Here is a 12,481-nt window from a genome sequence, read left to right as displayed (position 1 = left end):
TAGGAACAGTGCTCATGCATACACAGGCAGTGGAGACAAGTGAACCAAAAACTTTCACCACTTTAGAGTTTTGACTCGAGTTATTTCTAACATTTAATACTGCATTTGGGCCTCAGCCACAGAAAAAGCAGAGATAAGGGAGATGAATATCTTTTCTGCTTTCTTTCTTAATTTTATCTTTTTTTTTTAAAAAAAGATTTTATTTATTTATTTGTAAGAGACAGAGAGAGAGAGAGGCAGAGGGAGAAGCAGGCTCCCTGCTCAGCAGGGACTCGATCCCAGGACCCTGGGATCATGACCTGAGCTGAAGGCAGACGCTTAACCATCTGAGCCACCCAGGCGCCCTTAATTTTATCTTTTTATATGTTCTCAGACCTAAAATTCTAAAGAAATTTCTTTCATATAAGTTTTGTCCTGGAACATCTTTTTTTTTAGTGCATGCAACTTTCCCACAATATATACATAAGAAAATATGTATATTCTGACAAGTCCTGGTGCCATCTCAAAATTGAATTCAAGATCCACCTAAATAAAGCATGAAGAAGAAAAAAAAATCACATATGTGTGTGCACACACTTGCATATGCATTGACATAGTTTGTTAGTGTAAATCAATCCTCATTTAAGTCTACAACGAGTCATGATTTGGAACACATGACATGTTGTAAATGGCTACAGTATTTTTTACGTACCAATACATAAGCTGCAGCAAAGACCTATTCTCATTTTCTCCCAGCCATTTTAAGAAGATTTTAAAAAAATGACTATATGAAAAATTTAAATAATTGAAATTATTTCACCTTTAATGTGACTATGACAGCTTCTGGATATACCAAACCAACCATGTGATAGGACTTTCTGTACATCCTGAAAAAGAAAAATAAGTATATATATAAGACTCATTTACTCAAAGTTTTCAACTATTTTTTAAATATAAGGGAAAAGATTACTTTTGGCATGTTCACCTTTTATCATTAATTACAGGCTTTCTTTGTGGCAACAATAATAAATATGGTCACCATTTATTGAGAATCTACAATGTGACAAATGTTAATGTGAATATGTCTACACACAAGCACCCTATTAAGTCAATATGATTGACATCTTTTTCTTTGCTTCATCCTATTAAAAGAGACTGTCCTTTGTATATGCAACAAAGCTTTCTGGCATGCCACCATATCAATGACAGAAGAATATTCTTGTTTTGCATCCATTAATATGCCAAAATTTTTGGTCTGGAAGCTGAATGCCATTAAAATATTTCCTTTATGGATTTCTTTCTTCTTCTTCTTTTTTTTTATAAAATGGAAATTATAAGAGAGAATACGTAGTATCATCGGAATTTATACAGCTTCCTTTTTTTTAAAGTTAAAAATACTAGGGCAGACCATATTGACAAAAATTGCTGAAGTTTGTTCAAACTATCACTTAATAAAAATTAAGAAATCTTATGCAGAACAAAGTTATTTCAATTTTTATAATAGCACAAATAAAAGTATTTTTATTAATCAGTAATTTGCTGGATCTTCTGATGGGCAACCAAAATGACATACACCGGGGCACCTGGGTGGCTCAGTCATTAAGCGTCTGCCTTTGGCTCAGGTCATGATCCCAGGGTCCTGGGGTCGAGCCCCGCATTGGGCTCCCTGCTCGGCGGGAAGCCTGCTTCTCCCTCTCCCAGTCCCCCTGCTTGTGTTCCCTCTCTCGCTGTCTCTCTGTCAAATAAATAAATAAAATCTTTTAAAAAAAATGACATACACCAAAAAAAAGAAACTCTTCCATTAGTTCATGTGACAAGAAAACCAATGTGATACCCCAATGTGTAAGAATAGCATAGACCTCTGTTCAGAACTGGAAGATACATGGTTCATTCCCCAACGTCCTGGGAAGAAAGAATTAACTATCAATCATGTCCCTTCATTTTCATATTGTTAGTCCATTGGCAAGTTACATTCCTAGACTATACTGTTGTAACTTCTCCCAAGATGCCTGAACAAAGTTATAATTTAATGATTATATCATTAATTTATATGAGGGAGGTCAATATAAGAAACAGTCATTTGGAAAATATTTTGCAATTTCATAAAGCCACTACAGAAGACACTAACTTTTTTTTAAGATTTTTAGAATTTATTTTAGAGAGAGAGAGAACACAAGCGGTAGAGGCAGAGGGAGAGGGAGAGAGAATCTCAAGCAGACGCCACATTGAGTGCTGAGCTCGATACAGGACTCGCTCTCACGACCCCGAGATCATGACCTGAGCCAAAACCAAGAGTCATACACTTAACTGACTGAGCCCCCCAGGCACCCCTGGACACTAACCTTTTTGATTCAATGTACCTTATGGATTAAAAATCCATAAGACCCATTACTTAGTGTCTATGTAAAATAATTCATGTTTCTCTCTCTTTCTTTTTAAAAATATTTATTTATTTGAGAGAGAGAGGGTAGTGGGTAGAGGGAGAAGGAGGCAAGCAGCAATCCTCGCTGAGAAGGGAGCCTGATGCGGGGCTCCATCCCAGGACCCTGAGATCATGACCTGAGCTGAAGCCAAGAGATGGTCACTTAACCAACTGAGCCACCCTGGCGCCTCTCATGTTTCTCTTTTTAATCTTGACTTCTTGAAAGCTCAGAATTTAAAAATTTCATTTACGTATATCTTTAGCCTAGGCTTCCTTGATAAAGTATCTCCTCATTTTATCACAGAGATCTTATTGCTTTATTTCACTATTTCCATTTAATGTTTATTTTAAATGACTCTAAATAATTTTTGACTGTGGGTAATTGGTTTTAATAAAAAATTATCCTTATTCTCTATCTCTCTTGGAAGATTTCAGAGCATTTTATAAATAAAAATACTTAATTACTCCATTGAGATAGGCATAATTATTGTGCTCTTGCAGGCAAGGAAATTAGTAATTGCACTATAACAGACCCAGAAAATAATTATTGTCAATAATGATATTTAGTGGGGCACCTGGGTGGCTCAGTTGGTTAAGCAACTGCCTTCGGCTCAGTTCATGATCCCAGGGTGCTAGGATCGAGCCCCACATCGGGCTCCCTGCTCGGCAGGAAGCTTGCTTCTCCCTCTCCCACTCCCCCTGCTTGTGTTCCCTCTCTCGCTGTCTCTGTCAAATAAATAAAATCTTTAAAAAAAAATAATAATGATATTTAGTTATTTTGTGGGGTTTTTGGAGACAACAGTCTTTTATATCTATTTTTCTAGTCATCATTACTAAAAAATGGAGGGACAGGGGAAATAAAAGGATAATGGTCTAGGAAAATAAGGTCAATAATCAGTAGTAAGAAATTAAAAAATTAAGTAACTTTCAATCCCTGTGACTTCATGGCACAGAAAAGCAGTAGGATGAAGCAAAGAGAAGACATGCTTTAAATCACAGACTAGCCACTCACTAACTATGTGACTTTTGGAAAGCTATTTAATGTCACTAATCTGTAAAATGAGGATAATTATAAGCTTTTTGTGAAGAGTAAATGATATAAATGTCTACCATAATATAATAAATGCTCAATACAAGAAAGCCATTATTATTATTAAGGTTACTCTTCTCACTACTCTGCAGCCAGCGCTGTTGCCTGCAATTCTTGGTTCTTTGGGGCTGCCAGGGCTCTGTGGGAACTCTGGTGCTGATCTCTTAGACCTGGAATACATTTGAGGAATGAACGTCAGTGTGCATTCTCATTACATGGAATGTAAAGCAAGACCAAGAAGATTATCCTTCTGAGGAAATGAAGGAACTTCCCCATTATCATCTTCTCATCCTATAATAAGGAATAGAATATTAGGACAAAAAAAAATGAAGATGACGGTTCAGAATCCGTGTGGGGGAGACCTTAACACATCTGCCTCACACTTGAGTAAATCGCTGATATATTACAAGCTGCTGAAAAAGAACAATGCATTTCCTGGGCTCCTGCAAGTGGTGAAAGTCCAACTGGAAATAGAGGGGATTCTTTTTGGAAGTTTTTACTAGAGTTGCAATGTATAATTCAAAAACTCAAAAAAACTCCACAAAAATGAAAAACTATCTTATTTCAGATACTGTGTTAGGTAAGAGACCAGTGGCGAACAAGAAAAAGACAGTTGTTGCTTTCGTGAGGCTTACTGAACAGTGAAGAGGGGCAATAAATTAAAAAGTACATGATTACAAGCAGCACTCAGTGCTGTGAGGTAAACGACTGGTCAGGGTAGACAAAGTGATGTACACTTACACAGTGCTAAGGGAAGGCATCTGGAAAGACAGGAAGGGCCAGCCAGGGGCAGGGCAGGGCAGGGCAGGGCAGGGAAAATAATTTTTGGTAGAGGAAGTAATAGGATTATGGTCCCAAGGGGAGAAAGAGTTAGGAATGTGGGTTGAAATCAGAGCAATATAGATATTCACTCAAAAATGAAGGTAGCATTTGATGAGGCAAGAAGGTAAAAAGGTGCCGAATCCCGCAAAACCATGATACAGAAGTCGCCCTTAATACCAAGTGAAATGGAAAACCATCAGATGGTTTTAAGCTTAGGAGTGACAGGGCCTAATTTATATTTTAAAACGTCACTGTAAAATGACTTGTTTGGAGACGGCAGTTGAGGAAGTGGGGGGCCCAACTGGAAAGCTACTGTCGTATTTCTGATGGCAGGTGACAGAGCTGGGGGCTGGGGTTGCGGGAGGAGAGATGGGAAAGTGAGCAGATTCAAGGTATCTCTAGGTAATGAATTGCCAGGACCTGCAGAGGCACGGAGTCTTGGGGAGGGGAGACTTGAGAGAACACTCAGGAAAGCTTTCTAATTTTCAAAATTGAAGATGATCATCTTTGAAAATTCAAGATAAACATGTGCCCCTATTTTTATGCACCTCCTAATGGGGATACAAGAGTAATCAAAGAGATTTCATTTCCATATATTTGTAACTTACTGATTTCTTCAAGACTGCTTGCTAGTTTAGTTACCTTAAGTATATTTGCTATTTCTACAGGTCATTAAATAAAATATTTTATGTAGCATATGAAAAAATGAAAACTTAGCATATCAATATATTTTACAGAAATCTTAATCTTTTACTGGATGGAAATAGAAATTGACTCCCACAGTTTGCATCCTTTTTAGTTTGCCAAGTTCTACAATATTTTCCTGAAAAAGACAAAATACACATTCTTTCAGCAAATCACACATACTCTCTTTTATTGGTGATTCTCTCACTGACTTTCTGAACTACTATTGAGATATTTTCAATTTGGTGTTAATGAAAATCAATAACTGTCATACACTTTCCTAAGTTGTTTTTTTTAAAAATGGCAACATGGTTATGGATATTCTTTCTCTCCAGCCCTGCTTCCCTGTTGCAGACTTCTGGTCCCACCTGGCAGAGTTGAGACCAGTTTATGCACCTTATAAGGGGGTGTGGGTATCACCTCACCACACTAATCAAATTGCTTATTATGAGGATTCTTTTATCAAAGCCAATTAAATATAGTTAATAAATACTCGAAATAATTTAAATAATCACTGAGTGGTTATTATCGTGGATAGTAGAAGCACAAAACAAGAAACTTCAAGTTTTATGTGCTGTAGTTATATTTTTAAATGGCATCAAATATTTCTTGCAATGCATTCTCATTTACATTTTTAGAAATCCAAATGTGTTTCCTATTGTTCCTTTATCAGAGGAAAATTAAAGTATATAATGTTCATTAGAAATAATAGAGATCTCAGAAGATGAAAAATGATGTGGTCTCTCTTAAATTTAAGCACACTGACAAAAAAAACTCTCTTCCTCAATTTTATTAGTTTAGAAAATATTTCATCTTTTTATATATAATTTAATATAACGCAATTTTTTTTAATCTAAGCGATTTCTAGTAACTAGTTTTCAAAAATTGTCAGATGTAACGTGTTTATTTCAAGTATTTTCTTTAGTTTTAATTCTGGAACATCTTGTTTCCTAGACAGAAAAATAGGCTGTATTCTTAAAGGGCTAAACAAATAAAAAATTAGGCCACATTAACATGTATTTCACACGAGAAACTATGGTGATTCGATTTGGAGCATCTAGGGGTCATCAAGTATTCCTTGCTTCAGTGACAGAAATGTAAAAAGCTCTTCAAAAGCAGACATAAGGAGCTTTTCTCCCATGATGGAAAGAGGATGGTCTTTTTGCTTTAATGCAGAGAAAGGCCCGTTTGATTTTAGTATGTAGTACAGAACTTGTTTTATGAAATGTTACATTTTATGCAAATAAAATTAGTTGTGTAACACATGAACATGCTATAATTTTTTTAACAGTTACTCACAAAGGTACATTTGAGGGCATTGGCCATTCAAAATCTTTGCTTTTAGTCTTTCCTTTTTTAAAAATATTTTATTTGCACATGTACGTGCATGAGAGAGAGAGAGAGAGAGAAAGAGAGAGAAAGGGAGAGAGAGAGCGTGCATAAGCAGGGGGGAAGGGCAGAGGGAGAAGGAGAAGCAGGCTCCCAACTGAGCAGGGAGCCTGACGTGGGGCTCTATCCCAGGACCCTGGAATCATGACCTGAGCCAAAGGCAGACGCTTAACCGCCTGAGTCACCCAGGCACCCTTGCTTTTAGTCTTTAGGTCAATTTATTATTTATTTATTTATTTAATTTTATTTATTTCTTTGACAGAGAGAGAGAGACCACAAGTAGGTAGAGCGGTAGACAGAGGGAAAAGCAGGCTCTCCGCTGAGCAGGGAGCCAGACAAGGGGCTCTATCCCAGGACCCTGAGATCATAACCTGAGCCGAAGGCAGACGCTTAACCAACTAAGCCACCCAGGCGCCCCAGTCTTTATGTCAATTTAAAAGAAATAAAAGTACTAAACCCAGGACAAAACATTTTTGTTAAGGCAAATTCACAACCAAGTTCTAAATTTGCTCATTCTGGGTATACTTATAATTGAAGTGTTCCTCAATAAGTAAAATGTTTGACTCATATAACTTTGATATGGTAAGTATATCTCCTGCCTTCCAAATTTTATCATCTTGAGATACTAACAATTTCACTTACCTTTCCACAAAAATTCCAGCTTGAACAGCATGCACAATGCTTCGAAATTTTGGTTTTTCCTCAGATTTCTTTTTCATCATCCCCATTTTCCTTGTGAAGGTGGACGCCAACCAGTCCCGTACTTCTGATGGGACCGAATCTGTCTGAATGTCACTGAGCTCATCTTCGGTATCCAGTAGTCTTCTACAAAAATTTATACAGATTAAACTTTAGGAAAAAGTGAAGAAAATCTGATAACAAAACAAACATTGCAATAGGATTGAAAATATAGCAAATCACTCTCTGATCATCCCTTAATACTAGCTACTTAAAAAAAAAAGAAAGGAAAAATGATTGGATTAACATTTGAAAAGCTCTGAATTTATCAAATTGGTTGTCTTCTGAAGGCAAGCACTAACGGACTTGAGCTTTTGCAGCTTCCCAAACGTGATACTGTGATACCGGTCTGGAGATATCAGTTCATATACTATTCTGGTAATGAACAGAACTAAAATGGAGAAGAGAGTTCATACGCAGATGTCTGTTATTAAAGGAGGCAACTGGAGTGGAAAGAAAACGGAATAGAAGCTATCAAAGTCGTCTTACATTTACTAACCTTGCTTATACATAATACAGCTAGCACAGCCTGCTTGCATAAGGCCTCGAGTCCACAAAAGTCATTCACATGTGTTACCTGAGTGCTATCTCTAAATTTTAGAAAATAATTCATCAAGTACTCTAAAAGATATTCATTCTGAGATCAACATCACAGATTTAAAAAGTGAAGAAAAAAGATAAATATATTATTTTGGAAGCTCATTTTAGGTGACAGAGCCAGCGGAAGTGGGAGAGAGACACCCCGAGTTAAGTGCAGATGCTGTCTTGAGGGTGGAGACCAGGCGTGTCTAGAAGCACGGGCGAGGAAATCAACTGCATGAGGGGGAGTGAACGGAAGTGAAACCACCGCAATGTCTTGTCCTCTAGAAGCTCCAGGTAGACAACACTGACTGAACTGAGGGGTGTAGAACCTGCCCTTAAGGCTGGTCAGCTCCAGGGATCCAGAACTTCCTAAAGGTGTGAGCAGGGAAGACAGTGTGAAAGGCTCCCCACAAATGACAAAACACTCTACCGAGCGATTGAGCTTTGCCTCCGGGAAGAACACGGGCCACCTTTGTCTGTCGCTTGACTTTGTTGTATCCGTGTCGGTGCACTGATAACTCAGAGCTATTTTTAGCGCACTTTAGTTTTGGCTTTGGGGTTCCATTCGCTTAGGTAAATCTCTTTGTACAGAGTGAAGCCCAGGGATCATAAGCTGATGGAAGGAAGACAGAATGATAGTGTGTGCTAAGGCCTCCAGGACAAGTCACACCATCTTGAGAGGGCAGGGACCAAGGAAAGGGCAAAAAAAGGTAGAAAGCCCACCCACAGCACCCAATGATGCCAGAAAGAGTCTCAAAAGGTAATGGGTATTAAAGAGGGCATGTATTGAATAGAGCACTGGGTGTTATATGCAAACAATGAATCATGGAACACTACATCAAAAAAATTAATTAATTAAAAAAAACTAAAAAAAAAAGGTTATATGATGACCTCTATGTGCTGCTCTTTTCTAGAAACATTCAGAGCACAGTCACTTGCCAATATTTACTTTTCATGGTATAACCACACAAATGAATTTATGAAATGACTTATGAGAAAATATATACATCTTAAGTGCTGGAGTTACAAAACTACAGGTATACGTATGAAGATAAAAGAGCCTTAAGTAACTGGAAGTTAATACTGATTAATACTTACTTTGTATCTTTTTTAATTTTCTTTTGGAACTTATGTTTAGGTAGTTTTGATTTTTCCTTAATACACTGACATTGTAACCCCTGGCAAAATATTTTTTTTAGCATTTTGTCCATTTTAGCCTGTTTAGCCCATTTAGACCATGTAGTGTCTGAAAATTCAGGGCTTATACTATTTCCATTATTTCTTATCTAGTGAGATCAGATAAAACCACAGAACAGGACAGGTGGAATGGGAGTCATTGTGGTGTAATCCTGTGATGTCACCAAGCTCCAAGAATTCTCCTGCTGCCCTGTTTTATCAGCTACTCAAAGTAGAATGACAGACACATTGTAATGCAGGTCAATTGATTCTTTGAAAATTTGATGTTGATGACTTTAAGACTGTATGTCCTAAGCTCATAAATTATCCAAGACAGATCATCAACAAAATCAGCATACGGAAATGAGATATCAAATAGGGATATGAGACTTAAGAGTCTGGTAATATGGTTATTCTTCATCATGATGCATGATGTCATTCATTAAGAAGGAATGAACATATAATCTTGGAGAAAGAGTAATGTGAATTCATTTGTGGGTATAGGAATAAAGGAGTGTGTAAAGGGGAAAGCATGAGATATGTTATTCTATAACTAAAAGCAAATTTTGAAAAAGCAACAAATACCTCTTCAATGGTTAATTTTATATGTTAACCATGGCTAGGGTATAGTGCCCGTTATTTGGTCAAACATCAGTCTAAGTGTTGCTGTCAAGGTGTTTTTTTACATGTGATTGACATTTAAATCAGTAGACTTTGAGTAAAGCAGATTACCTTCCATAATGTGAGTGGGCTCATCCAATTAATTAAAGACCTTAAGAGGTAAAACAGAGATTCCCTTAAGAGGAAGTAATTCTGCCTTCAGACTGCTTTCAGACTAAAGATTGTTAACATTTACTCCTGCCAGAATTTCCAGCCAGTGTCAGCCTGTTCTGAAGATTTCCGTCTCACCAGCCCCCACAATCATGTGAACCAATTCCCTAAAATTAATTTCAATCTCTCTCTCTCTCTCTTTCTCTCATTCTCTCTTTCTAATAATATAAAGGCTAAGGAGATAGAATATTTCTATCATTCATGAACACTATGTGGTAACTACCTGCATGGATTATAAATCCAATAGATGACAAAGGCACAACTCTGCATTATATTAATATTCACTTAATAGAGAACATCACTTGTACTTCTGGTTTTGAAATATAAAAATCATTTGCAAGGGGGGCACCTGGGTGGCTCAGTCGTTAAGCGTCTGCCTTCGGCTCAGGTCATGGTCCCAGGGTCCTGGGATCGAGTCCCGCATTGGGCTCCCTGCTCGGCAGGAAGCCTGCTTCTCGCTCTCCCACTCCCCCTGCTTGTGTTCCCTCTCTCGCTGTGTCTCTCTCTGTCAAGTAAATAAATAAAATCTTTTAAAAAAAAAATCATTTGCAAGGAACTAAAATGCCTTTTTAGCTATTATGGATCTAAACACCAAACTGTCTTTTCATGTATTAATAGCTCTTTTTTTATTGCTGAATCAGAATCCATTGTATGGATATACTAGTTTGTTTATACATTCAACCATGGTCATCTTGGTCGCTTCCAAGTTCTGACAACTACAAAAAAACTGTTATAAATAGTTGTATGCAGACTTTTCCAGTTCATTTGAGTAAATACCAAGGACCACAATGGTTGAATTGTATGGTAAGAGTATGTTTCGTTTTTTAAAGAAACTTCCAAACTGTCTCCCAAGGTGGCTTACTGTTCTGCATTCCTACCAGCAATGAATGAGACAAAGCCACCATCACCTCTCTCCTGGCCAACTGCAGTAGCTGCCCACTGGTCTCCCAGTTCTTGTCCTGACCCACTTTAGTCTCTCTTCTGCAGCCAGAATGCCTCTTTTAGAGTCAGACCTTGTCAATGCCTAATTCATAAAGTCCTACATAGCTCATCACAAGCGCTGTCTTTACCTTCATCTCTTAACTAGTTTCCCCTTACGCATTTTGTTCCAGCCACACTGACCTTACTGGGCTCAACCCTGCCAGGCTTGCTTCTGCTCTAGGGTCTTTGCACTTGCTATTTGCTTTGCTTAGACTCTCTTACCATATTTGAGAGGATCATTTTCTCACTGTATTCAGGTAAAGAGGGCTTCCCTGACCCCCCCAACTCAACTAGTAAACACCTCTATTCTGTCTTTTTGTCCTACTATCGACTTCTTAGCACTTACCATTACTTGATATCATGTTGTATGTTTACTGGTTTGTTTATTCACTTTATGTTTCATACACTAAACTGTAAAGACCTTGAAAGCAAAGAGTTGGTCTGTTTTTTTTTTTTGAGCATTATTGTATCACCAGCACCTACAACAGTGCATGGCACGGAGTAGGAGATGAGCATGTATCTATTGAATGTCTAGAAAACATCTAGAGAGATTTCCACTAAACTATTATAAGTGATTACTTTTGAGGAGTAAAGTGAGGATGGGGATGGTAGAAGAAACTTTAATCTTTAGAGTCCTATATTATTTGATTGATAATCAGCAGCAGCATCCTGGGAGTGAATTCACTATTGTCAATCATCTCTTTTAGGATAATTTGCATTTGAATAACCCCTTTAAAATTTTTGAAGCAAATTATGGGGCAACATGTATATTTGGTGTGGGAAAGACATTAAACATTTGTTATGGCATTTTGAATTATAGGCACAGTAAAAAGAAATTTTAAAAATTGTATACACTGTGTGCATGCCTTTAGCCCAGGAAGTCAGTATTTCTGTTAAATACTCTTTTAGACTCATTTCTCAAGTAGAGTATAGTAAGACATTCCTAAGGAAGTTATAAATAAATTGTAGCAGATTCATTAAGATAATTATTTTTCAGTTTGGAGAAAAGAAACTTGAAAGACATGTGAATAAAACCTAAATATAAACAAATTTTTTAAAAAAACAACAGACCTAATGACATGTTATTTCTCCCCACTCCTCTCCGTCTCTCTCTTCTCCATTTTGTCCTCCCTTTCCCTGGCACCCGCCTTGTACTCTCTGTCTTCCTGCCTCTGAGCATCACAAGGACTCTTTGGGTTTCATTGGATCGTGCTATCTAGCAGAACTATAGTATAATATGGAATAGTAATCCTGGGCTTTTGCTAGAGAATAATCATAAACAGTTTTCCTATATATCTATTTGAGACATGTGAAGATATCTGAATATTTAAGTAAGATTATGTCACAGAGAAAACATGTAAGACTACATTGTGCCCTCATTTCATTTTTGAAATAAATTTGTGCAAGTAGGTTGATCAAATGGGATCTCGAATACTATAATTAATTTTGCTTTCAGAATATCCAAGAGCTCAATTACTCTTCATCCTAATGTTATATGGTAGAGTAAGCATAATTGTTTACATCATGAGTGCTCTTAAAAAATAAAGACTTTGTGTTTAAGAATCTTACAACATGAAAACATAGTCATCGGTGCATTTTTCCTTAGGAATTCTTAAAATGCACTCTATAGAAAATAAATGATAAGGAGTATATGTGTAAAATGTTATCACTGTTGACCTCTTAGAAATGCTTCCTCTGTCTGATGTAACTTTTTCTTTCTTTCTTTCTTTCTTTCTTTCTTTTCTTTCTTTCTTTCTTTCTTTCTTTCTTTCTTTCTTTCTTTCTTT

The 12,481-nt window shown here is 37.0% G+C and overlaps 1 protein-coding gene across 2 annotated transcripts in view; it reads right to left on the bottom strand.

Annotated features, from left to right (window-relative positions):
* The window catches only part of PDE1A (phosphodiesterase 1A), a 236,704-nt gene that overhangs the window by 67,122 nt on the left and 157,101 nt on the right, over positions 1-12,481 (bottom strand). For both annotated transcript variants that reach the window (XM_035007595.1, XM_035007596.1), the window contains exons 3-4: positions 7,029-7,211; positions 800-866 (exon numbers count right to left, since the gene is read on the bottom strand). In XM_035007595.1, the coding sequence (XP_034863486.1) occupies positions 800-866; positions 7,029-7,211 (250 nt within the window). The remainder of the gene's footprint in view (positions 1-799; positions 867-7,028; positions 7,212-12,481) is intronic.

The sequence above is a fragment of the Mirounga leonina genome, unplaced genomic scaffold (assembly GCF_011800145.1).
Source record: "Mirounga leonina isolate KUSES-001 unplaced genomic scaffold, KU_Mleo_1.0 Mir_151, whole genome shotgun sequence".
NCBI classification, from domain to species: domain Eukaryota; kingdom Metazoa; phylum Chordata; class Mammalia; order Carnivora; family Phocidae; genus Mirounga; species Mirounga leonina.
The sequence above is the reverse complement of the archived record's forward strand: the minus strand, read 5'-3'. Positions and strand labels throughout refer to the sequence as shown.